The 27485-nt window shown below is 35.1% G+C and overlaps 1 protein-coding gene across 1 annotated transcript in view; it reads right to left on the bottom strand.

Moving 5' to 3' along the window:
* CRPPA (CDP-L-ribitol pyrophosphorylase A) overlaps positions 1-27485 on the bottom strand; it is a 200413-nt gene that overhangs the window by 85867 nt on the left and 87061 nt on the right. Inside the window, exons 7-8 of the mRNA XM_045828807.1 lie at positions 20995-21087; positions 20442-20534 (exon numbers count right to left, since the gene is read on the bottom strand). Coding sequence (XP_045684763.1) covers positions 20442-20534; positions 20995-21087 — 186 coding nt within the window. The remainder of the gene's footprint in view (positions 1-20441; positions 20535-20994; positions 21088-27485) is intronic.

Below are 27485 nucleotides of genomic sequence, written 5' to 3'. Positions count from 1 at the left end.
AGAATCTACAATTATAAGATTGCAATTCTTTTTATCAATTTGTGTTAATGTCTAGTCAATCATTCCAAGCCATAAATACTTAACATGATCAATGAATCATCCTTTATAAATGCAGATGCATGGAGATTACAATGCTGAAAAACATAAAGTACTAATATTCCGTGTCAACCTGTGACAGAGTCAAACATGTTAAAAATATGATCTCACCAGTTCATTGAACTTAAATCATAATTTGTAATTTGAAACTAGGCTAGAAGTAAATATATGTGTTAAATTAATAATATCAATAAAATTCAAGAGTGCTTAACTAAGTACATAAAATTTTTAGAAGAATCTATTTTAAAATAATTAACTGGTTTCTTACAAGTAATAATCTATTCCTTAAATTAAATCTAGAAGAATTTTATACAGAATTATTTTTAGCAGTGTCAAAATAATGTTTTTCTTGAAATTACTCAACTATATTTTGAACATCATTTTTCAATTTTAAATTTTAAAGACTCAAGGTGATCTTTTCTCATTTCTCCAAATAACTGCAGTTTTACAGTACCTTTTTTCTTTTATGGAATATGAAAGTCATATAGTCTCCAAATGAACAATTTAAAATGCAAATGCACACATAGACTGAACATTTAGAAATAGATGTATTCGTTCACAATTCCAAATTTTAAGAACTCTCAAGAGTTGTAATTTGTTCAATTGTAGGTGTTCATTAACTAGAAGAATTTTAAGATATATCCCATCCTGATACTCTTCTACTAATCCCTTCCCTTTCCCTCTACTATTTTATATGAATATACACTCTATTAGAAAACAACAACAAAACTTCTTATCATATTTTTTTTGTAATATGAAAGAATAATTTTTGACCCATCACATTGCATTTTGTTTTTCAGGGAAAAAATACTTATACAACATCCATTATTACAGATAATTATACGATGATAATGTAATGTATATTAATCATTTCTTAGATTTTTTCATTAAATATATGTAATTAAAGACATATAACTGCTTTCCCCTGAAATATAAGGTGACAGAAAGACTTTTTTCCCCTTAAAAATGCTCAATTCATAAAGAAACCAAAAGAACAGACAAACAAGAAAATCAAGAACAAATAAAGGAAAAGTTTTCAGGTTTCTGGTCTATTGAATAGCTGAAGAAAAGACCATGTGACCCTAGGATCTTGAGCTCACGTCTTCTAGCTCTCTTTCCCTGAAAACTTACAATGGTGAAATTTCAGCCTTTTTTTTTTTTTTAACCAGGTAGCATTGCTATGATAAAAGTAACTCCTGGCTGTTGAACCACAGTCAGGCTGGAAGAACTGTAAGTGAACTATAAATACTAGAATTTCCTTCTGTGTAATTTAACTTGTAACCATGTGTTCCCATAGTTGGTACCTGGAAGCTAATTACTATTACCTGATGCAAAAGATGTTCATTCCTATTTGTAGTTTAAACCTTTTAAAAGGATGGCTCATATGCCACCTTCTGTGGTCCCCTTCCCTTACCCTTAAGAAACCAAGGTGAAGGAAAAAGTTGCAACAAAATAAAACAAAACAGCCCCTGTACTAATGTGAGTTGGTGAAATTAAGAGCTAAAACTGAAGAGACCTGTCTTTGTTCTGCCTTTCTTTTCCGCCCTATAGTCTTCGACAAAACTGGGCAAACTAGCACCACAAAGGCCTCTTCCAGTCTTTTGAATTTGAAATATCTAGGTGAACCTAAAATTGCTGCTGATGCGCTTGCTCGCAATAAAGTAGACTAATTCCACGAACTTAAGACAGTTCTGGAAATTATAGTCAAGATATGGATCTGAAGCCCGCGCGACGGACGTGGGGTTGGGGTGGGGGTGGGGTGGGGTTGGGAGGGGGCGCCTGGCGGCAGGTAAGATTCTCTCCTGACCCCTTGCGGCCAGATCATTACATGGCTCAATACCAGCTGGGCTGGGGCACAACACCGCCATTCAAGGACTTGAATTCTTTTGCCTGTGATCACCCTGCTACTTAGATACCATGAAACGACAGGGGACTACATGCCCAGCAGATTTTACACGGGCAGAACGCCCAGGCGGTTTGCAGTGCACGCGCAGGGCGACCTCAGTGCCAGCCTGGACAGACAGGCATTTCTTGTTTAATAGGATGTGAGTTTTCCTGAGAAATTTTAAGTGCTGAAAAATCTCATACTGATACAAGGGAGAAGGAGGAGGGTTTGTGGGGAAAATAGCACAAGGACAGTAAAGACAAAAACCACTCTGATTTGTAATTACAGCCATCACAGAGATTTAAAACGCACAAAAACAAGAGTGAAAATAATGGAAACACTTTGAAAGGAGGACGAATGATTAATAAGCATTCGATAAAATGGGGAATGGATGTCTCGGCTGCGAAGCCGCCCTTCAGGTTGGCCCAGGAGGAAGTCAGCCACCGCCCTTCAGGTTGGCCCAGGAGGAAGTCAGCCACCGCCAAGAGCCAGGGGACCTCTGGGAGGTCAGAGCGGGAGCCGGTGCTTGCTTTTCATTTTCCCAGGGGTGTACTAAAGGAGAGCCTGCAGCTATTTTTTTACTGTGAGTTAATTACATTAACTACTAATCACAGAAGTAAATCATAACTTTAGGAACGTAAACAAGGTAGAACTAAAACTGTAGACGAGAATAAATTATATTGGAATGAGAATGTTCAATGGATAATTAAGATATGCTGAATTGGTGTTTTGCTTTGGAGGCCAGAAATTAGAAACTTCACAACTAACACTAATTATGCATATTTTAAAGTGATGTTATTTATTTAAGCCATATACAACTATATTTTATAGTTTCTAACTTGCAGAGGGATAAAAGTATTATGTATATCAATGCAGCAATGCATAAGGAGAAAGCAGCAAACAAAGAAAATGGCCAACAGCAACAACAAAATAAAGTAAGCTTGTAGAAAGAATCCAAAATACAAAACTAATAAAAATAAATGTAATACACTTAATTATTTCATAAGAGACAATACAAATAACTCTTTCATTTATCAGATTGGATTTTTAAGAAAAATCTAACAATACACTAGTTATAAGATAAATATCAAAACATTACTATCCTGAAAAGTACAAAAGAAAAAGATGAAAAAGACATTCCATGCAATTCTACCAAAAATAAGTGTTTTAGCAATATAGTGACCCAGTAGGACTTAAGATAAAAAATATTAATATAGATAAAAAGGAATAGTACATAATAAAAATTATAATCATAATGTTATTATGAAGAACATAGATTTGTATGCACAAAGCAAAAAACTGACTAAATACTAAGAACACAATTTCTGCTTGTTCTTATCTAGGAAAAGTTGCATATGAGCTTATGCTACTTCTGTATTACATGGGCCTAACTCCCTTATTTATCAATCCCATGTAACCTAATTTTTCTTAGAAAGCCATGTGCTATAGCAAAAATACTGAGGTTGAACTAAAGATCATGGTACCATGGTTTTTATAAGTTCTTGCCAAGCCATGAGACATCTAAACAGGGACAAGAAGACTTTCCACTCAGCTACAGATCTATAAGATACAACATACTCTAGATCCTTGGAAAGAAAAAAGTAACAACACACACACACACACACAAAGAATCAGGCTAATGCTTTTCAGTGCAGATTTCATGAATTAAATTAAGGAAATGGTGCATAAAAGTGAGTTCCAGGCAAGCTATTCAGACATCTACAAACTGCCTATGCTATCCCACCAAAACAAGTACTTAAATTATAGGGAACCCTGGCTGGATATCTCAGTTAGAGTGTTGCCCGGATGTGCCAAGGTTACAGGTTCGATCTCCAGTCAAGCCCACGTGAGAAGCAACCAATGAGTGCATAAATAAATAGAACAACAAATCAATGTTTCTCTGTTTCTCTCTCAATCTCTCTCTGTTCCCCTGTCTCTAAAATCAATCTATAAAAAATGATTATAGGGAAACTTAATCGTGTAGTAAAAGAACATAGGGAATTAATACAGGTTTTCTTGAGTGCTTAGTATGTGCTGAACACTGTGCTAGTCGACATAATTAAATTTTAAGTAAACAGATGTTGACCTTAGGAAATGTATAACCTGGTTGACAAAATACAGGCATAAACCAATATGATGCGTCTCAAGAGTTCTCTTTCACCAGGCGGGAAGGCCTGATGACCTGTGAAAAGCAGAAGATAACCTCCAGCAGGTGTACTTCCTGATAGCAATATGGGAAAACTTGAATATATACTTCCCATTGTGCTACTAATTTTAACCTTTCAAATATACCAGCTACTTATGTGTTCCAGGAAGAATTTCAGTTGTTACAAGAACATAATCAATTTTAATCTTTTTATTTTTAAAAACTGGCCAGGCTTATATGATGACAGCAGAGAGTTGCAAAAATGATCATAAGAACTCAAAAGAAATGTAAATGGTTTTGCTCTAGTAAAACAAATGTACAGCCTGGACAGGCTACACCCATTGAAGTAAAGCAAAGCATTCCTCTAGGTTGAGTTCTTTGATCTCTTTTTTTTACTGTTCGCTAATCTGCTGCATGTAAATTACACTAACAGTACTTCCCAGTCAGGATGTCATTTCTAACCGTCCTTTTCCATGCACACATAAATGAAGATAAGGATTGCTTCCTGCCCCTAAAAATGTGCATTTTTAAAAGGTAGCAAATTCACTCCTATAAACCAGCAAATTGCTTGAAGGTATAACACATGGGTAGCTTCACAGCTTTGTGGGTGAGCCGGGTTTCCACCCACGAACTTTGGAAAAGGATTCTCTGCGCCTCACATCTTCTACATGCAGTTGTTGTACACATGCTTTGTATTTGTCTAGTAACCATTTCATATGCTCCTGGTCCCAGATGAATTTCAACTGACTTCTTATGTTTTAAAATATGATTTTTCACCTGTCTCTGAAGACAGGTACATTAAATAAAAACAATAATTAATATCACATACATATTCTCTAAACATCGGGTATGTTCCATAACGCATATTTAATACTTCTTTCAGTCCAGAGTCCATGTTCACAGGAAGGCCTGAGAAGGGAGTCAGTATTTATGAGAAGAAGGGAAGTAGGCTCTTCGTTTATTTGCAAATTTGCAATTTGTGAAGCATAAGTATATATCCAAATAATGCACTGCTTAATGGCCACCAAAGTGGAAGGAAGAACAGTCTAAATGAGAGTTCTGGTAATTATCAAATAATTGAGTTAGAAAGATTCAGCAGATAGACCAGAGGTTCTCTGAATCCAAACAATAGATACCGCAAAATTATCTACATATGTGCACAGACAAGTAAATTGTATGAATTAGGCTCAACAACATCTTCAAAAACTATACTTTCCAAAAGAAATATGAGGGAAATCTAATAACTGATGAAACTGGCCAATACTAAACAGATCAAAGTAACACTGCATCTTAAGGACTAAAATATATTAGGAAAACTTTCATCTCGCTTCAACTATTTATAAATTATGTGGGTTCTATTAATGAAAATGGCTTTAACTTAATGAATTGTACTATTAAAAAGAAAAAAGAACAAACTTTCAATATTGAACCACTGCATTTTAGAACAAATTTAAATCAATGCCATCATGAAATTTAACTCATACTTCTGATGAATGGAAACTAATGAAGTTATAAACTATCATTTTAAACTATAAAAACTCAGAGCTCATGCTCAACAACTCATTTGTAAATCTAACAAAGTAAAATGCCACCAAAACTGGTAGATTGAAAATAACAGCATGTAACAAAAGGTAGAAAATAAAATAACTGTACTTTGTATTACATTACTAACCACACAAAAGTTTTTAAATGTTTCTATTCACCCAAAGAACTTTTTAAAAATGAGTCTTATAATGTTATACTTTTGTACACTTTTTTTATATTTAAAAGATTAAAGAAGAAATGAACCCAGAACTTCACATTTTACACAGTCAATAGAAAAACCTAACATTACTTTAAAATGTTTTTAAAAATCAAAATGAATATTTTTTTAGTTACTTACAAAGTAATTTCTCCTTTAAGAAAATAACTTTGCCTCTGTGGTATTATAGCACAATTATCTGAAACATTACATACATCTACAATTAACATCTCTACCCTCTGAAACATACTTTAGAATCAAAACTTAAAAGCAATTCAATGATTGATATAAAGCATTGATTTGTTTATCTAACATTATTTAAAATATACAACTATATTTATTTACTATTTTTTCTCTGAAAAGAGTTTTCAATACATCTGTGAGAATATATATATATATCACAGAAGTTACAAAAAGCAGATAAGTGATTTTTTCATGAGTTAATATAAAATCCTTACATATTTTAGTGACTTGCCAAAATTCCACTTTACAAGATAAAATTCACTACTGCCTAAGCAACAATCTATAATTATTATTGTGGTTGTCCAAAAGCCACTTAGATAAGCATTATGTGGTATTTAAAAAATAAATTATGAACATTTTTGCAGTTCACAAATAGACATTTTATGCATTTAGGCCAATATTAAACACTAGTCTTAAAAAAAAACCCACAATACCCAGTAATTCCAATTAGAGTGCTTCCAATAACCAGTTGAAGGATCATTGAAATGTGCTTTATTGAGCTTTTTTTATTAAAATAAGGTGCTAGCCTAACTTTATTTCTAAGAAATTTGTTTCCATAAAGCTACATCATATAAAAGGGTGATTCAATACAAGGATGGCCAAATGAAGCATAGTCTATAATTGTACTATCTCCACTAGAGTAGCCACTAGCTATACATGGCTATTTTCATTCAATTCAAATGTATTAAAGTTAAACAAAAATGCAGTAGCTACACCTCAAGTGCTCATAGTCGTAGGTAGTAATGGCCACAATACACAAGAGTATAGAGCTCAAGTGTGTCCCACACTTGTCTAGCACAAAAGTTTATGTAATATTATTGCTGGTCATACATCCCATTAATATAGCTTGGTCATTAACTTACATGTCTGTTATCACAAAAGGAATTTTCATTCCTGCCTAAATGTTCTGTTAATACTTAAAATCCTGCTCTGAGAAATTATATTGGGAATTGGCAAAATATATAGAGTATGAACTAACACAGTCTGAGCTTCTCTTCTTTATATGTAAAATACATTCCTGAAAATGTGGATGAATAGAAAAGGTGTGAAAATAAAACTTTCAAACTGTGATAGGCCCGGCATGTTTCCACCCAAGTGGGAGTAACACATCCTAAATTTACTTTTCTACCCAAAACAAGTGAAAAAGTGTACAAACTATATGAAAGAAAGATTTCCATGACATAATGCACAATGCAACAGGGACACCTCTGAGAGAGGAGAAACAAATGAGGTGAGGCCTGTGTTTGCCCCAACTCACTGCTGTAAAAACAGGGGGGCAGCCTTGTGGCTATCCTGATTTTAGAGCATGTGGCAGGCTACCTGAGAGGAGACAGGTGCACAGAGGGAGAACTCGGGAGATTACGTAAGTGTCACACACTCAGCAGAGTACGGGTCAGGGCATGCATCGGAGAGAACTGTCTGGGGCTGGGGAAAATCCATCCACCAAGATTAGAAGCAACGACGCCGGATGGACTGCCAGGGTGGAGAAAAGTGGTGGTGGCCATTACTCAGGCTAGAAAACTTCATCATTTTCAGTGCTTTAGGCACAGGACTAAGAAGGAAATGGTTACCCTGTACTAAATACACTAGCTAGTCCCACCTAAAGATCACACAAGCAATACTTAAAATGTAAAATTGTTTCTAATTATATGCCCTCTGAAACAAAGCTTGAAGTATTGCTGCTGGCACACGCAAAAAAATTCGATACCCACCAAGGTAAATTTCAAAATATCTTGCAGTTCATAGAAAAATATCAAATGTGAAAAAAGAAAAAAAGCAGAAAAATATGACCAATAACTAGAACAAATACCAATCAGTCAAAACCGATTTTGAAGTGACACAGTTATTAGAATTAATAGAAAAATATTAAAATTATTTTACAGCTGTGTTCCATGTGTTCAGAAAGCTACAAGAAAGAATGAGCATGTTATATGGAGAAAAGAAAAATGTAAAATAGACCTAAACCTAACTTCTAAGGAGGAAAACAACATCTGGGATTAAAAAATAAAAAATAACACTGGAGGAATTAACAGCAGATTAGACATGGCAGAAAAAAAGATAAGCAAACTTGAAAATATACTAACAAAAACTATTTAAAATAAAACTGAGAAAAAGGAAAGACTGAGAACAAAAAAGGAAAAACAAGCAGAGCATCAGTGAGATGTGGATCAACTTCAAAAGCCTAATATACAGGTAACGGAAGTTCCCAGGTGGGGAAGAAAGCAGAAAATATAATGAAAAAATAATGGCTGAAAAATTTCCAAGTTAATGAAAATTAAAAACCCATGTAACACACCTTAAACACACATAGACATAAAATTCCCAGGCATATAAAGAAGCCGAAAAATGGGCTCCATAATAAGGAAATAAATACATCACTTACAACTGACTCAAAACTGATCAAGATGTTCAAATTAACAAAAATGTGAAAATTGTAACTGTATCCCATATATTCCAAAATGAGTACAGAAAGAGAAGACATAAAAAGGTGCAAATCAAACTTGTAGAGATGAAAACTACAATGTCTAAGATGGAAAATGCACTGTATTTTTTTAAAATTCAGGCCCGGGCATGTCTGCACACACCGAACGGGACGACGAGGCGCACTTTCATGGCGCATGTGCGCTGAGCTCGAGTGAAAGGCCAGCAGGGCTAAGAAACACCTGCTTAGCATGTGCGTTCATCATGATGAGGCAAGAGTAAGCTGAGTAACACAAATGGATGCGTGCAATAACACATTCTGTTGACAAATTGTAATCTTAGTATGTAAATTTAAAGATGACTTTTGATTGATATATTTATGACAAGGGCACAGTCTACTTACTTTCAACCGTCTGGACCCATTTACTTGAAGAGGATAGATTACAAGAAGAAAACTCTTCTTCAAATGTTAACATTATAAATGTCTAATAGATTGATCAGCTTATTTCACAATCCAAATACAATGCAAAAATAGTCTAGGAAAAGAAACCTCTATCTTCCATAATCTTTCATTCAAACTTTTGTCATCAAAATAACCTAATATTTCTTATTAATTAAATACATAAGTAAATGTGCCCTGGCTGGTGTGGCTCAGTGGATTGAGCGCCGGCCTGCAAACCAAAGGATCACAGATTCAGTTCGCAGTCAGGGCACATGCTCGGGTTTCGGGCCAGGTCCCCAGGATGGGGCATTTGAGAGGCAACCACATATTGATGTTTCTCTTCCTCTCTTTCTCCCTCCCTCCCCCTCTCTCTAAAAATAAATAAATAAAATCTTTAAAAAATACATAAGTGTTACCCACATGCACTAAAAAAAAATTAATGCTCCTAAATGCAAGGTTTTTATTTGCTTAATACATTGTAGTAGTAATCCATTTAAAATTAATTTTGAAATAAAAAATTCCTCTTCTCTAAAATGTTAGAAAATTATGCCCTAAGTTCAATTTATAAGAGAAAAATTAAGTCCCACATAAGAATGAGAAACACTTCCAAGTTTAATTCTGCCTTTTAGAGTCAAAACAGAAAGTGAATTGAAAGAACACATTCAGTCATTTATTGATGCAATGAGGTATAGTTCCTAACACAAAGCATGAAGATAGAATTCACAAAAATTAAAAACAGATATCTGTAAATTAGACATTTATCACTATTCCATGAAACAAAAATTCTTGAAAAGGCAAAATGGAAAAAAATGAAACTACCAAAAAGAAGGATAGCATAAATCAAGGTAGTAAAATTCATAAATCTCAATTTATACATAGTAAATAACAGCCTAAAATCTCAGGTAGAACTAGCAGTATTATCCTCCTTAATAGAATGTAGCTAGTATTTGAGATGTAATTTCTATTTAGCTCCTTATACCCAGTCTCCGTCATTTCTGCAAGTCACCACAAAGCATCTCCTTGTGGTGGCAGCCTAGGAACAGGGTGGAGGAGGAGGCATCATGACTAGGAATGTCAAGGCAAGTTCAAGTCAATAAACATTTCCAAATGCCTGCTCACACTGTGTGGGGAAAGCGGGGAAGAGTCTGGGCACAGGGGTGTGAAGGAAGGACTGCAAGAAGGAATACTGTCACTCAAATTTTAAGGATAATAAGAGCCATGCAAGGAAACATATGAAAATGGTGTTTCAGGTTGAAAAACTCAAGAGGAAACACCGATATGTTAGGTAATGTGAGGCATGTGGGAACTACGTCGGTTTGGTGTTACCGAAGGGGAAAGTGCTCAGTGAGAAATGAGAGCAAGGGCTATAAAAGTTAGCACGAGCTAGCCCAGGCCAAGCCTTTATGATCTGTCTGAGCTTTCTCCACTAGGGATCAGGAGCCTCTGGAAAATTTTTGTAAGGACAGTGGCTTGGTCAATTTGCAATTAGCAAAGTTTGTTTTGGTGGCAACGATGAGGTCAAAATAGAAAAGAAAAAAAAGAGAGAGACTTTGGGGAAGGGATAGTTCCTGGAGGGAAGAAGATGAATTCGAATTTTTCAGACTTCATGCCCTTGAACATTCCTGTCAAAACTTAGGAATTGGTACGTGAGCAACACTTCAAATCACGAGAATTGATGACTCAGAGAGTATATGTCTACTAAAGAACTTTCTAACAGATATTTTAAGCAATGGTACTAATTAACTGTGACAAATGGTTATACAGAAATGAAAAATCCAAACCAAAATTTAGGAAACAATGGCCCATGGGTTCATTGCAGCCTCCTGGTTTTGTTTTGTGTTTTGTTTGTTTTTTGGGTTGTTGTTTTTTTTGTAAATATAGTTTCATTGGAATACAGCCACACCAATTTTTAAAAATATTGTCTATGGCTGCTTTTGCATTATAACAACAGAGTAGAATGGTTGCAGCATCAGTGGCCCATAAAGCCTACACTATTTCCTATCTGGCCCTTTCACAAGAAAAATCCCCAATCCCCAATACAAAGAAGTTATCTCAGATCTAGGTAAAGAAAAGGGCCTGGGTCATCTCTGGCAAAACGAGAGCATGCTCCGAAATGGATGTAAAATCCTTTTCTCCTCTAACAACGTGGTTTCTAGTACTTGAAAAGGGAGAGTATTTGCATCCCTAATGAATGTCATGTGGTAAAGTGAAATGAGTATGGGACGCTCTTCCAGAGATAATGGCATCTATGATCACCAACCCTCAGGGCTGCTCTGAGGATTAAAGGGATCATGGATTTTAAAGAAAAGAATGATGATTCACTATTTAAAGTATTCAGTAAGTGTCTGTGATTGCTAACATCCACATAATTATACTAAAAATATGCATCAGCAGGCCAGTTACTGCTGAGAGACTGAGAATTATAAATGTAGCAGGAGTTCCAGCTCCTCCAAATTGAACACAAAACACAAGATCGTAGTTGGAGTCCTGTTGGAGAAGCAAAAACTCAGAATGCTGTCATAAACATATTAAACTTCAAAAAAAATAGAAATTTTCACTCCTCTCACAAGAGCTCTAGACATGGGTGTAATACTTAAAGTATGCAGAAGAGACACGCAGGTGACTGGTCCTATCATTCCCACAGAAGAATCTCCAAAGCTGACACCAAGATCATCTCTGCAACTCGCTGCATCCCACCTTAGCGGGTGCCAGTGAATCAAGCACCCCAGCATTTAGGTAGAATAAGTTAAGCTTCAAAAGCCCATAAAATAAAACCTCACATGCCTGGAAAATTAAATCATACTATACTTTTCAAAAGTATTAAGTATCACATATAACTTTATTACAAACAGCATTCAGGCCAAAGCATGTTTGGATCAAGAAGCTTTTCGCACTGACTCCATCACCTTTATATGCTCTCAGTAAAGTGCCTTCAATAAAAAAGGTTTTCCAGAACACTGGGAAAGCAATCTATTCTTTGGTGGCTATTGATTTTTATGCTAAAGGAGTAGAGCTTAGGCCTGGTAAGATTCTTACCACCTTTCTATCCTCTAATGTTTTTATTCTTGCCATCCTCCTAAATACTAATGTTTTGACTCTTGCCCAAGGTGTTTTCTTTTTTATTTTGTATTTTTCAGAATATGAAACACTAGTACTGAAAAATTTTCATAAAAAACATGATCATGCAAACACTAGATAAGACTTGGCAAAATTATTGTTGATATGAAAAATATATATTTTAAATTGTGCCTATACCTGAAATTCTGTTAAAATTTAGACATTAAGGAGGCCTTAGAAGAGTATAACTTGCCTTTCAAAAAGTTTTAGGATAAGGTCTTTTACATATACAATAAACACACACACACATATAAAGGAATAGAAAGCTTTTGAATATATGTGAAATCATTCTAATTATCTGTCAACAAAGTTGGGATAATTATCTGCTTCCTCAACCTTCAGAAACAAATTAAAAAACCCTCTAATGTCCCTCTCTTACTATCACTTATCCAGTCTCACGAGATATCAAATCAGAAGTTTTCTCTGTGTCATTAAATAAAGTGCCTATTCTTAGTGCTTCTATGTCTTAATCATATCTTGATTCCAGCTATTTCTGCCCATCCACTCTAGAATTACTGTAGTCTTTCTTAGCTGCCATCATTATTTCTTGGACTGCTGAGATAGCCTCCTAACTAAACCAAATGCATCCAGGAATCTCTCTGATCTCTTTCATCGTTTCTCTGTGAGGCATCCCGAGGATGTGTAAAATGCAAATCTCACCAGATCAATTTCCACTGGGCAGTGATGCTTTATAAAGTTCAAACTTCAAAGGCTCACCTTGACATAGACCTGCCCAGTCCACGCTTCAACTCTCCCCAACGTGTAGTTCATTTTGTTTCTGGTCCAGTAGCTCTTTCCAGCTTCAACTATCCTCATGTGCTACTCTTTCCATATAGAAATGCTATTCTACCTACACGCACAGAACTGGACCCTGTCCGGCCTTCCAAATTTCAGCTTCCTTTCCTGTCTCATTAACAAGATCTCTCTCGATCTTCTATTCCAAGCTAACTTGCCTCTTTCTCAGGTAGACCTAGTTAAAGTTATCACCTCGAGGTGGTGGATGGAAGGGACAGTGACCAGGACCCCATGAACTCCCAGTCACTGAATCATTTCCCAGCTTAACTCTGGTCATTTAATTAAGCTCATATTATTAATACTCTTTCTCCTGGAAAATAAATAAATATTATTTCCTTATTAAGATAAAACCATCTAGAAAATTAGCTTGTACAAATGTGTCATTCTTCTAAACTACAATGCTGTTTTTAAAAATATATATTAATTATTAAATAAGCTGCATGTATGTCAAAATACCTGTCACACAGAAGTTCAAAAAAAATGTTACATAAATCTATATTAATCAATAAATTAGGTAACAAAGAGAATAGGCTATAGTTCCCCGGACAGTGCTAACTCAATAGCACCTAATGTGAGTTTTAAATGAAATGGCAATAAGAAGCATCAGTGTGAGCTCCAACAATTAAGGAATCATTTCCAGAAGACAGTTGCCTGGACTAGACATGGAAGGATAGATTCTTTGAGAGAGGGGTGTGGGTCAAGGAAAAGATTAATCTTGCAACTGTTATTAAACAGAGAGGAAAAAAGAGGAATGAATATAAAAAGAGAATAGACTTAACCTAATAAAAACCAGACTATAAAAAGAAGATATGTAAGAAAGGCATAAATAAAGACAAACCATAAAAAAGTCTCACGAATCTTGTGATCAGGATTAAAGCTAGAAAGGTCTCAAAATTGGCTCAAAAAAGAAATACCAAAGCACCTGATTCTTATTTAGCATAACGATAATCATCTGAATTGTTCTACTATATATATATACCTTATATATATAAAATCTTTATAACATATTGTAGTATAAGAAAGAGTTTTAGAAAGAGAAGCTACTCAGATGTCTTTGAGAGCCTGCAACTCTGTTTCCAGATAAAGATTCTGAACTAAATTCAGAGACACAAAGTTACTTGGTCAGGTTAACAGACACTTGTCATTTGAAAACACAGTATCAATACTTGTACCTTGAACCCCACTCCAGGTTCAGCATCCTTACCATGATGAATATCTTCTAAAACTAAAATAAAAGTCAATGCTTTCTATACAATGCCCCCTTTACAACAATATAATTTATTTTCCTTCATACAGTAAAACCCTTTTTATTGTTATAAACAAAGTCAGGCTTAGCATATTTATATTAACACATGTATTACATTAGTTTATTATTAATTATAGAAGTATAACATTTAATTTTTAAATATTACATGATATTAAAATATATTTGGTTCTAATTGGTAAAGAAATTACATAACATAAATGAGCTAAGGAACATTTCCATTATTTAAAATAAAATCAAGTACACACACACACACAAATCTAACAAAACTCCCAGGCATATTTTTTGAAAAATGGAATGACCAAACCAATTGTTCAATTTTTTTTCTAGGAGCAAAATTAATGTAAGCTGCTTAACAAAGGTGAATTTCATTTATTTTGCCTCCTGTGCATTCCATGTTACATTGTATACACTGATTTATTGTACCAGAACAGCACTGGCAAATAAATTCTCAAACACATTTGCTTAACTGACTAAGCTCAGTAAACTATTTAAAGTAGGAAAATAAAGTGATTCCAAACCTGGTGCTTAATCAAGAGAAATAATTATTCATAAAATATAGGAAGAGTCTTCTGGAGTTCATTCTATTTGCATGCTCCACTAGAACATAACTCTATCTGCAAATGAATAGCCCATATTCACTAATAGAGAGAACACTAGGATTGCATGTTCTGGGAGAGTTGCACCTTCACACATCGCCGGTTACATGCGCTTCACAATGAATCTTGGAGAATGTCTATATCCCACAACGCAAACCTTCCAGTGACCATTTAGCCACAAGCAAAAATCTCCTAAAACTTAAAATAACAGTCAATTCTTTCTATTCAACACCTTCTACAAGAATGACTTCATCATTCTGCATCTTTGTGTTAGAAATGAATCCCTTCAAGAATGAAATTGCAAAAAGGTTCTAAAGGTATTTTAAACCAAAATTATTCAGATTTTATCATTGATTTAGGCAGGAAATACCTGAGACTTACTATATTAGTGGAAAACAAATAAAAACATTTGTAGAATTTGTGGAATTGATTGCATATCTGACACTGAAGCTGTGCACAACCACAAAGGAGAAAACTTTAATGCATCTTAAGTGGAAATATACTAAAAATTCAACATAAAATAAAGTTATAATTTTCTAAAGGAAAAGTCAAGGAATCCAGCCCTGGCTGGCGTAGCTCAGTGGATTGAGCACGGGCTGTGAACCAAAGTGTCGCAGGTTCAATTCCCAGTCAGGGTACATGCCTGTGTTGCAGGCCACAGCCCCCAGCAACTGCATATTGGTCTCTCTCTCTCTCTCTCTCTCTCTCTTCCCCCCGCACTCCCTTCCCTCTCTAAAAATAAATAAATAAATTCTTTAAAAAGAAAAAAAAAGTCAAGGAATCCATAAAGGTACAGTAGCAACATGGTTGAGAATGAAGTAGAACAGGTATTTGAACCTACTCCCTAGGTCACTCTCTGCCTGTTAAATAGATAAAATATCCATTTGAAAATACACACAAATAAACTAGAGATCTGATATATACATAAAAGTAAACCCAACGTGGGAGCAGCGAGAATTATGATAGCCAGCTATGTTTTGTTTGTTTTATAATAACTTGTGTCTTAAAAACAAATTTTCTTAGCCTAGTGATAATAGGGTTAACAGGCAGAAGGCTATAGAACAAACAGTTAAGTAAAAGTTGACAAAGATACATGTCTGGGGTCTGGTAAGAAATTTAACAGAATTATAGAGGTTTTATAAATATTACATTCAATAAAGGCTCAATACTCTGTGAAGCTAAAGTAAGAACTCATTAGCACTTAAAAGAGGGAATCTATATGTTTTTCCAATTGTCATTTGTTCTTTATTAGGAAGAAATATTAAATACATATACTTTTGTATATGTATATTTTTAATCTTGTTCCATCTTATTATTTAACACATTCATGAGAGCATAAAAGTAACAAGTGTATTTGATACATTGCATATTGGATTGATTCTGTTCCTGGCTTTGACATTGGTGAGCTGTGGAATGTTCTGGAAACAATTTACATCTCTGTGACAGTTTCCCCAGATGTGAAAATATCAAGTGTCAATGAAGAGTGGTTTTCTATTTTTTTATTTGCTGACATGTTCAAATATTAAACATTTTGAACTATTTTAAAGATCATATATTCTGATCTGTTGTGGCAATAAACTACTTCCTAGTAACTAGAACTAAATTAGGCACTTTTGAAGGTTTATTTATATGTTTTCCAAGCATTAAAACTCCATATGATAATTTGTTTTGCTGAAGTGAATTCACAAAGAGAATTCTTATCTCTCATAAAGCACCAATACAATTGCCAAAGAAAGTAGAACTCACATGTAATTGTCCAAATTTTTAGCATAAAATTATTTTGCTGTGGAGAAGTGATAAACTACTTTATTAAATAAAATCAAAGAGTTTGCTTCATTTCTTGATTTTAAACTTCTATTTCGATTTATTGCTATTTACTTTCTGCTTTTAAAAATTAATCATTTCTTTGGTGCCTATTATATGAAGCAGCTATGACCATTGAAAAAATAAGCTTTAAATAAGAATGTCTTGTGAAAATCTTGCCAGATCCAAATAAATTAGAATCTCTAGTTTACTTTCAGAACAGATAAAGGTATTACTTTTTCAGTTTTACATAATCTTGATGAGAAAACAGCTATAGTAATATTGTCTCCTGAAATTCTCTTGCCCATTGTTATGAAAAAAAAAAAGGCTCTCTGATCATTAATTTCTAAACCAAGAATTCAGTCCTTAATTTGCTTTTGGCACTGTTTAGTTTTGTTTAGACTAGGAAAAAAAAAACTATGTTCTCTTGGAGTGATTTTTATATCAGAAATTTGATGAAATTGCTTTATATTATTTAAATACATATAATAAATATATCACTTTACTAAATAATTGTTCATCATTATTTAAAAGCAGTGAACAAAACACATAAAAGGGGTAGAAAATAGAAAACTGAGCATGTCCCATGGTGATAGCTATCATATCAGGTGATTCCAAACAGAGCTTGAGGTCCTCTTGAGAGCGGCGACCAGCCATACTCTACACCCCCTGGTGACCACAGGAAAGGGGGGACCAACAACAGCAACTTCAGTCAACTCGGGATAAAAACTTTGGCTCCATGATGATTTATACAGCAAACTAAACAGCATCTGAAAAGACCTCTCAACATAACCCCTGCCCTATTTAACTTTACAAAAGAAAGTATTGATTTTCAATGTTTATAAGGTTTTTTTGTTAAAAGATATAGAAAGGGATCTAAATTTTGAAAGTTCCTTCTTGCCAACCAGTCTGGAATAAAAACTGTTTATTTTTTATTTATTTTTTTTATTTCAAGTAGGGAGTATTCTCCTAGTACAAGGTGTGCTCGTGATCTGCTTCCAAAGGCTTGCAGTTAAAAGGCAGAGAGATTCGCTGAGAACAGAACACTTCTAAAGTGACCCCATACGACCATCTCTGCCCTTCTGAATGCTAGCATCGACTTCTGCCCAAGTAGTTAACATTACCATCAGTCGGTCTCGAGTTGATTGTAGAAATTTGGAAAATTCTGATAATTTAATATAACCACAATGAAATTAGGTTACAGCTACCAAAAACTAGGATGCCATAAAGTTGATCAAATTAACATTTGTAAACTCCTTAAAACCATACTCAACACCATCAACAAATGAGAACTTGGCAAAATTACACAATTTAAAATAGATGAAAAGAAAGTGAGAATAAAGCTCCAAAAGAACATGTTGAACATCAAATTATTATTAACAAAAGATATTATTACAAAACTAAAAATGTCCAAAATATTTTGGAAAAATGACCACTTGAAAAACATTGTAATATATCATCCTATAATGTCCACAAAATTATGCAAAAAAGTTCAGTTTTGCAAACAGAACCAAATTTTCTTAAACAGAAGATAAAATAAAATTATTTTAATAAGTACCTTAGTTCTTTAAAGATAAAGTCCCGGTTATTTTTTTTCTACTCTTCATGTATAATTTTGTTTCTTTCTTTACATGGTTCTTAAAGCAGTAGGCTCTTCTTATACTAGTTTACCTTAGAAAATAAAAACCTACATTAAATGTTCCCAACCCAGTTCACTTTCGTAAGAGCCAAAGAGAACTGACATTTTAACAATCAAGACTCATGTAGAACCTGAAGTAAAATCTAGCTATACTAAATATCCATCCTTTACCTTCCCAATGATTTGCCTCATACTAAGGATGCATATTCTATATTATGTTCCAGTGACATTCTCCTGTTAATTTAATAATATCCTTAATATCAGCACAGTGAATCTATTTACACAATAAGAAAACAATGGGTGTACAAATATTAATTATAGACTTAAAATATTTTACAGTGTTTATAGTATGTTGATTTAGAGTATACAGACTTATAATATTCTCACACTAGTTCTGAGAGACATTTCTTCCCTAACTAGAGGATTGTCCATCTTTTCCCTTAGTTTGACACAGAACACCAGGTAGCCAAACAGCCTTGCATTTACTGGGGTACATAAAATGGAACTCAACAGAAAATTAAATTCAAATATTTATGGAAGCAATACAAAGGACTGAGGCTGAGATACAACAGTAGAAATGAAATAGGAGAACAAATAGTTTAAGCAACTGTGTGTGTGTGTTTGACAAAAAGAGGCAGAAGAAAAAGGTAGAAAGCAAATTCAAAAGTGACACTGATTCCCACCTGGGTACCTGCCACAGTGGCATTGCCACTAAAAGAAGTCAACTGAGGCAGACTGTGCTTTGGGGATAGATCTGGCAAGCCAGGTGTGAGAAGATAGCTAAGTATTCAAAACTAAGTACCTAACAGAATGTTGGAAAATGCATAACTGAAGCTCAAGAATCAGATTAAAGCTAAGAAAGTAAACTTTGAGTCATCCGAACTCAACCCTAAATAAAAGGAGCTGGCCTAGTAAAGGAAATTAGCATTGTGTTCCTGCCAAGGGCCCAGCACTGTGATGTCAACTACACTTTGCATTCATTCATGTTAATCCTTAATGACTTAAGAGGTAGGGTTATTAACCTCATTTCCAAAATGAAGAAAGCAAGCTCCATAAAAGTTCAGAAACTTGATCAAGAAACCGAGGCATTCTGAGTTGTAAGCTCTTGTTCTCATCACAGCGCTGTTACTGCCTCTTTAGAATAATATCTGGGAACATGAACCAAATGAAATTTCTAAGCAAGTTACAATGTGGACAGAGCAATCAAGAGCCTAGCACAGGACTCTGAACTTATCACTATTCTACAGAGCCTTAGAGCCTTCCAGCACTGGGTACATTTCCTAATGTTCCTAAAAAGTCTCAGTGAGAACACCTATATAGCTGTTAAAATCAGTATGTGTGGAATTTATCTTTGGGGCATATAACTAAGTACAACAGGACAGTGAAATAAACCTCCTTCGATTGCTAATTTGTTCCTACTTGCACTGCTTAGTCTAGAATTACCTATTTGTCATGCAAATTATCTTTATTCTGTATGAATGATCTCACCTAACTATAGAACTATTCAATGACCACACTGTAGAACAGGCCTGAGTTTTAGAAACATGGCAATGGTGTGCACTTGTTTTGAGAATGCCCTGTTGGGGACCCCTTCCCACAGCAAAGTGCCACACACCAAATACGACTCCTCAGCCCCTGGGTAGGCCGGGCCTCAGATGTGCTTTCTCCCTGGTTTTGCCCTCTGATATTCCCCTCAGCCACACAATTAAATGCTATACTAAACATGACACTGTTAGTCTTTCACAGAAATATCTCTCCAAAATTTTTATGGGCTCTTCTCCTAGGAATTCTCTCAAGCTGTTGTTCACTCTGCTTGGTCTGTCCATAGAAGAGAGAAAATGAGATAACCTAAGAGTAAATTTTCTTCCATCTGCTTTTCCCCCTCATTTTTTTTTAACTTCAGGAATGCTTCTCTAACGTCATCCTGATCATACTCTAAATAAAGCTCTTTTACATTATCCAATCTAGTCGACGCAGCAACACACGTCCAGATTTTAACGAACAAAATGAAAGGAAATTGGTTGCTAGGTTGAATCCCATTGTCCTCCAACCCTGTCTTCAACCAAATACGAGCAGGCAGTCAAAAAAGAAATCACAGCAAGAGAGTAAGCTCAGGAGTCCACAAAGAAGAGTTTCTTCTTTGGGGTTTGGATGGATTTCCTCAGCTTGATAAAACTTTGTTAAATAAAAAGTTGAATTCCAAAAAGAAAGCACATGCTTAAAGCGAAAAATCCGCATTAATTCACTTACTGAAATAACAACAACAGGATACAAAATTGAAAGATTACTCTCTTTAAGTGTATTCAGTAATTTCTTGGTTTCTTCAAATTCAGAGGTCATAACCTGAAAGACCAGACAGATAAAAGGGAGTTAAAAGAAGTTCTTAAATGATGTAAAGTTAATTCAAGGAGAAAACATGCAGAACTTTTATGTAACCATTCAAAATATGCATAAAGCTCAATTTTTTAATTTTAATCTATTTTGAAGACATTCCATAAGTTTATAATTACTAAAAGTTGTATTACTTATTAATTCAAACCTGTGGAGCCTTATCTGCTTACAACAAAACAGAAAATTATACATGCTGTTTAAAGAATTATTAAAACCATCTCCTCATTATAGGGAATGCTATTTTCCTGTTTCAAAAGATGAAAAATAAAGTTTCCAAGTACATATTCAAAAATACAACTCATCTATCAAAATCTTAAAGTCAAATATTTAATAATCAAGGAACATAAGGTCTCTTCCATATTACATTTATAAGATCCTCAAGTGCTTCCAGTCATTTCTATTTGCAACTTACATTCATACAAACAAAATTGTAGCATTGCTCTAAGATGACTTGCTGAAGGTCTCTGCCAGCATGACACAGAGACACGGATGTAACTTTCAGATGCTGGGAGAAAAACAAAATAGAGAAAGAAGAGTTTACAAATTGGATAGGAAGACCAAACATGAACATAAACAACCAACTTTGTTACAAATGAGCACAAAATTGCTATCGGCACCTAAAGCCAAGGACCACATGTAAGTTAAAACAAAGTAATTTCACTTATGACACCATCAAGAACAAGGAATCTGACCCAGCCCATAAATAAATATTATCTTTAGCAAACAAGGACATTGGAAAATTATTTCACATAAGAAGAAAATGTAGAAAAAGCACAGGGTATATTCTGGTATAGGAAAGCAGTCCATTTTCTTTTCTTATACAAAGAATGTTTGCAGAGAATGTTGGAATAAAATTAAAAGGTTGATTAAACAGGGATTGTCGGACGATTCTGGAAGCACATTAAATTAACTCCAGTCACAAAGAATAGGTTTAACGAAACCTGGAATGACCAGAATCAGAGAGAGCAAGAAAAAATTACCATAGCAACACATGGCAGAGAAAAAGAGTGGATCTCGGATGAAAGAAGAGACTGAGGGGTGACTACCAGTGCCGGTCCCAGGCTCGATGTAGAAAAAAATGGTACATGTATTGTTACAGCAACTTACCTAATATGATTTTTATCCCATATAGTTCAACATTCTAATTAATTTCTATTTTTCCTATTACAACAATATGAACAGCATAATGACTAAGCAAGGGATCTTCTGTAATGTTATCTCTGCTATAAGAGTTCCACAGGAAGTCACATTTCAGTGGTTAATACTGGCATTACATTTAGAATGTTTTACAAATTCATATCTAAAACACATTTTCACATTCCTTGGTAAAGCATAAAACTCTGTAACTCTCAATTTTCTTCCAATTAAGAGTGTACAATTTAATACATATAGACATATATTACATGAATGTGTATGTAATTCCTATTAGATTAAACCCACAATTGTGAATTTGTCATTAAAGTACTCTAGATCTACTTATGTTGTATTCAAATCTTAACCATCCAACTCCACTTTTCCACACAAATATTCTTAAACTCTAAGGCCATTTTCCTCTGTTGTCACAGACACTGGGCTCACTCTAGCCTGTGATGGCCACCACATATTCTCGTTTCCTTATTAAAGCTATCACAGATATATATGTATTTCTTAAACTCAATTATTAACAGTTAATAAATATAACATAAGCTCTTAGAAAATAGGATAGGTATAGAAAGCATAGTGCCCAGCCAATCTTAATAATAACTAAGATTAGTTATTATTATTATTATTATTAAAATGTATTTGCTCAACTAATATGTGATAAATTAAAATTTCCAATTAAAAGATAAAGTCATTTACCAATGAATGCCCACAGACTAAGGCAGAAATACACACAGTATTTTTACAAAAGGTACAAAATATTAGCATTTTTGCCCCCCCTTTTGAAAAAAAAACACAAAAACAGAATTACAATTTTTTTCCTTCTTGAAATTGAGACTATTTTAATAATTGTTTCCAGTTAAGCACGATTCTTTTATTTGGTCATACTGCTTTCCTCCCAACCAGAAACAAACAATATTTTCCATGCTTGAGTAAAGAAATTTAGATTTAACCTAAATATAGCAAAGGAGTCTCTGACACCTTCCATAAACAAAAACCGCATTAGACAATGCTATTAGGTTGTTTATGAAAACGCTGGGCAGCGTGGTCTTGTGCTGTCATTCCCAATGTTTCCACACTCAAAGGCAACAAATGGAAGGATCTGCGGGCTGGAGGAACTCCTTGTTCTGTAAATATTTTGGTTCAAAGAACATTTAAACAAAATTTAAAACAACCTTCCAATGTGTTCAGTAAAATTAAAGAAGTATACAAAAATAAAATAAAATATTTTCTTTACATCATAACAAATAAAAATTCAGAAAAGATTTAGTAGTAACTAAATGCAAACATCTGCATATGGAGAATACTATTTAAAGCATGAATTTTAGGGAGGAAGATAGGTTGTCAAAAAAATATTTTCCATTTCAAGAAGAGTTAAGGCTTAACTGAGCCTGAAAGCCTTTGGTTCAAGTCCCATGAGTCAGAAGTTCAAAAATGTGTTTCACTTTTTACAGACAGAATATGTTGGCTGGATCATCTCTGATTGTGAATCCATCAATTTTTCACCTCCCTCCTGTTCAAACAAATGGCACTAATGTGGGTATAAACAAGGGAACTGGAGAGAGATGCACTTTCGTCTTAGGGGCTGGGGTGTGGGGGGGGATAGGAAAATGCTCATCTAAGGGTACAAAGTTTCAGTCACGCAAGATGAATGTATTCTGGAGGTCTCATGATAGCACAGTGACAATAGTTAACAATGCAGTATTGTATACTTACAATTTACTAAAAAGGTATACCTTAAGTGCTCTTACCAAGAGAAGGAAGGAAGGAAGGGAGGGAGGGAGGGGAACGAGGGAAGGGGAGGGGAGGGGAGGGGAGGGGAGGGGGAGGGGAGGGAGGGAGGGGAGGGGAGGGAGGGGAGGGGAGGGGAGGGGAGGGGGTAACTATATGAGTTCATGGATAAGTTAGTAACTTGACCGTGATGATCATTTCAAAGTATATATGTATATTGAAATAGCAGTTTGTAGTCCTTAAATATATACAATTTTTATTTGTCAAATATACTTCCATAAAGTAGAGGGGAGCAGAGGGAGTCTTTCTGTATTGCAAATCCAGGTTTTGGAGGGGAATCTGCTGTAGCCAGGACTGCTGCCAACGGAGGCTGAGACCAGGCGGCCAGCTCATCAGTCACGGCCTCTATCAGAATTGTCTCGGGCTTGTGGGTGCTGCGTCTGGACCTTCGGCCAGAGCCTTTCCATCTCTATCTTTAGGAACTGTCACCTGAGATACTCCTTTAAGTAGTCACTATTTTCAAATTTTGATTTGCCAATTTAAATGTACTTCATGGTTATTTTTAGACTTTTGTGGAAGTTTTGTCCCTCTAGGATTCAGCACTTACTGTACTACTTTTATTTTCTATTCTTCAGAATTAGCTTCAAAGCATCTTTTTGAAATTATAAGCATGACCTCTGGATGTGAATTGAACTCTGCAAAAAACCTGCTGTGTGACTGTGGGTAAATTACTTAAGGCCTGTGGCTCATTTTATTCATCAGTAAAAAAGAAATATTTTAAAACTGTTAGGAAGATTGACTAAACTAATATGTGAGAGTTAAGGATTAATATTTCTAGGAGTCATGCCTATAAGTTAGCCTCCTGGAAAGCTTCAGAGAAAACGGCCACAGCTTTAAGGCAACGAATCCTGGCAGATTTTTTAGGTAATAAATGAACTTGGTTCCTATTCTGTCATGTTCAGTGGATCTTCAACCTTGAGCACTGAGCTGCTGGATCGTACCAGTGGCCCCAAGACTCAGACCCTAGCCTGTTCGATACTCCAAAGAAAGTCTTAATATTCTCCCAATCCTAAACACTGGACAGGCAGAAAAGCACTAGAACCAAGGTTTTGCCATGTTGCTCTGGTGTTGAATCTCAGGGGGAAGGGTTGGTGATTCCTTAGTAATGTAGCTTAAAAGACACACTGCGCAAAGATTGGAGTCTAACACTGAGCCCTGAGGATCCATTTGCAATGTCACATAACGCACTAGACACTGTCTCTGTTCCTAAGACCATGGACTTCTCATCAATAATCATTGTCCTAGAAAGTCTAATGTCTAGTGTGAATGCTGTCATGTCAATTAGTATTTGTCTGCTAATAACCATCCTTGCGCATATTAATATATTAAATGTTTGCTATTATTATTCTACTCACTTTCATTTAATTTCCACACCCAAAGGACATTTTAACACATCGACATATCTACATGATCCCTTCACACTTCATACTTTGCTTTTATCGAGGGCTTTACCATTTGTTTATTCAAGTATTTCACGCAGATTCTGGCAATTATCTTACTGAAACTACATAGCAAATCTATGCATATATTGTTGTGTGTTTAAAGTATTTAGCACCATAACATGTTACAGATAAAAATGCTGAGACACCGAACTTTAAATAATCTGTTCGAGATCATACAGCCAGTAAGGGGTAGTACTCAGACGAAGGTCTATTGCAACCTCAGGTCCACCTACTTAACCTCTGAAGTCCACTCGGTGTCATTGTCCTCCAGGTGACTACTGCCTCATCATAGAAGTCACAAGATCTTTACTCAGAGCAGAATGCTACTACAGGTCCCAAGTCAACTGAAGAGAAACACCTCATCTGGAGAAAGTCATCTGAGTACCAAAAAGCTTAAGTGCTTCCATACACACTCCTTTAACTCAGATCACCTTTCTGGGCCCTGGACAGGGAAGAATGGGCCCAAGAAAGTCCTCCTGGATATTCAGATTTGATCCTGGTGAAGATTCAAGTGCTCTGAACCACTGCATTCCGTACACATCGAGCAGCTGGCAATGGTCGCAGGAGTGATCACCATGGTATTGCTCCCTTGGTGCGGCCCTCTCACACTGTTAAAAGTCCCTCTGAAGGCCAAGTATTGTTCTGATGCAGAACTACAGGATTGCACGATGGAAAACAAAAGCCCCAATGCTAACAAACCTGAGTATTATCACAAAAAATTCAAAGTTCCCATTTTATCATGCAGATTATTCATCCAAAGCTAGGTCATGTGTAATCAAAAACAGCTACTAAATGTACATCTGCTCAAGCTTTTTTTTTTCCATTGAGTTTTATTACAGAATACTGTACTATGTATTACTAATGGATAATATTGTAATAAGTGAAAAGTGACTGGGGGTTGCTCAGATAGACCATGTTTGGCAGGCATATTTTATAAATATTATCTGTTTTTAATTCTATAAATAACAGGATGAAATGTTAAAAAGGTATATGCAGCAACATAACCTCTTAGTGGTTCTTAGTAATGCATAAAACATTTGCAAGCTGAAAATTGGCAAGGTGACATAAACAAATTTTGTCTTAACAAAAAATATCATGAAGAGTAGAGTATCCTATCCACTGATGGATTAGTTTCTTTCATTCAACCAATAAATATTTATTGAAGGCTCTGAGCCAGACACTGGATTGTGTATTGAAACTATGGCAATGAACCAGACAAAGTTTCTGTGGTCATGGAACTTACATCATACTGAGGAGAAAAAATTAAGATTCTACCTGTGTTTCTCCAATTTCAATATGCATAAGAATCTCTAGATATCTTATTAAATACAAATGTTGAGACCATTAGATGTGGTGTGGAGTCTAAGAATGAATGTGGAGTGAATTTATAACAAGCAACCAGCTGATGTTGTGATAACTGGTCCATGGACCACACTTGGAAGCAGCAAGAGGTTAGGTCATTTGAACTCACCTTACCGCAAAGCTCCTCCTTCATTTTCAGTAGATACATGTACTGAGGAGTGTGCTTCCATGCAGCAATCGGAAGGCAAGTTTCACCTGGACTCTGCCATAGCTATTGCCTTTTATGTAGCCTCTAAAATAGACCACCTATAGATAGATTTATTAAATCTATCACTATGGCAAACCTAAGTGACTAAATTGAAAAATTCATTGCTTTAACTGTTTCCCCCCCAAACTCTTGCCAAATTTATAACATAATCTAGTTTATGTTTATAAAATTTTAATTTTTTCTAAATAATACAGACACTCCCCAGATGTATATACATTAGTATAATGAAAGCCTGTTTTTTTAATAGAGTATTTACCAGTAAATTATATTCTAATCAAAATGTCAATTTGAAATTAGTAATTAATATTGTTTCCAATCAGTTTTATAGATGATTTAAAGTCTACGAAAGAATATAGTTTATCACAGTTAGCTATGTATTCATTTTAAATTGTAAACATGGCTTACGTAACTTTAACCCCCAGCCACCGTAAAACTGAGTGTGCGTGAAATGGAACAGGGGGAGCGGCAGTTCATAGCTGTGGGCAGCTCTGTCCTTAGGGGTCAGTGAACAATGTCGGGAAACATTTTTAGCTTCACAGTGGGCTGGGAAGTACTACTGGGGCGTACCGGGCAGAGACGACAGGGATGCTATTAAGTATTCTATAATACATGCCCAGGGCAGCCTCCAGTGCAAAGAATTAACTGTATCAAGTGTCAACAGCATAGCCAGTGCAAAATTCAGGGTGACATGGAGAATTCTAGTTTTTGGTGTCCGGCACTTATTCACGAACCAACAACTGACACAAAAAGCAGTAATATTCTAGCAACTTTAAGGCTTTAGGACAGTAATTCTTTTTACATGGGAAGTACTAACACTGTATTTTATCAGGCAAGTGTTTTAATGTAATTTTTAAATGACATTATACCACAAATGTGACAAGTGCTCAAAATGGCTAGATGAGGTATATATTAAAAACAGATAGGCTATCTAGTTTCTACACTGTCTCTAATTTTAAATTA

This window comes from Phyllostomus hastatus, unplaced genomic scaffold (assembly GCF_019186645.2).
Source record: "Phyllostomus hastatus isolate PE091 unplaced genomic scaffold, TTU_PhHast_1.1 phas_scaffold_78, whole genome shotgun sequence".
NCBI lineage: Eukaryota > Metazoa > Chordata > Mammalia > Chiroptera > Phyllostomidae > Phyllostomus > Phyllostomus hastatus.
The sequence above is the reverse complement of the archived record's forward strand: the minus strand, read 5'-3'. Positions and strand labels throughout refer to the sequence as shown.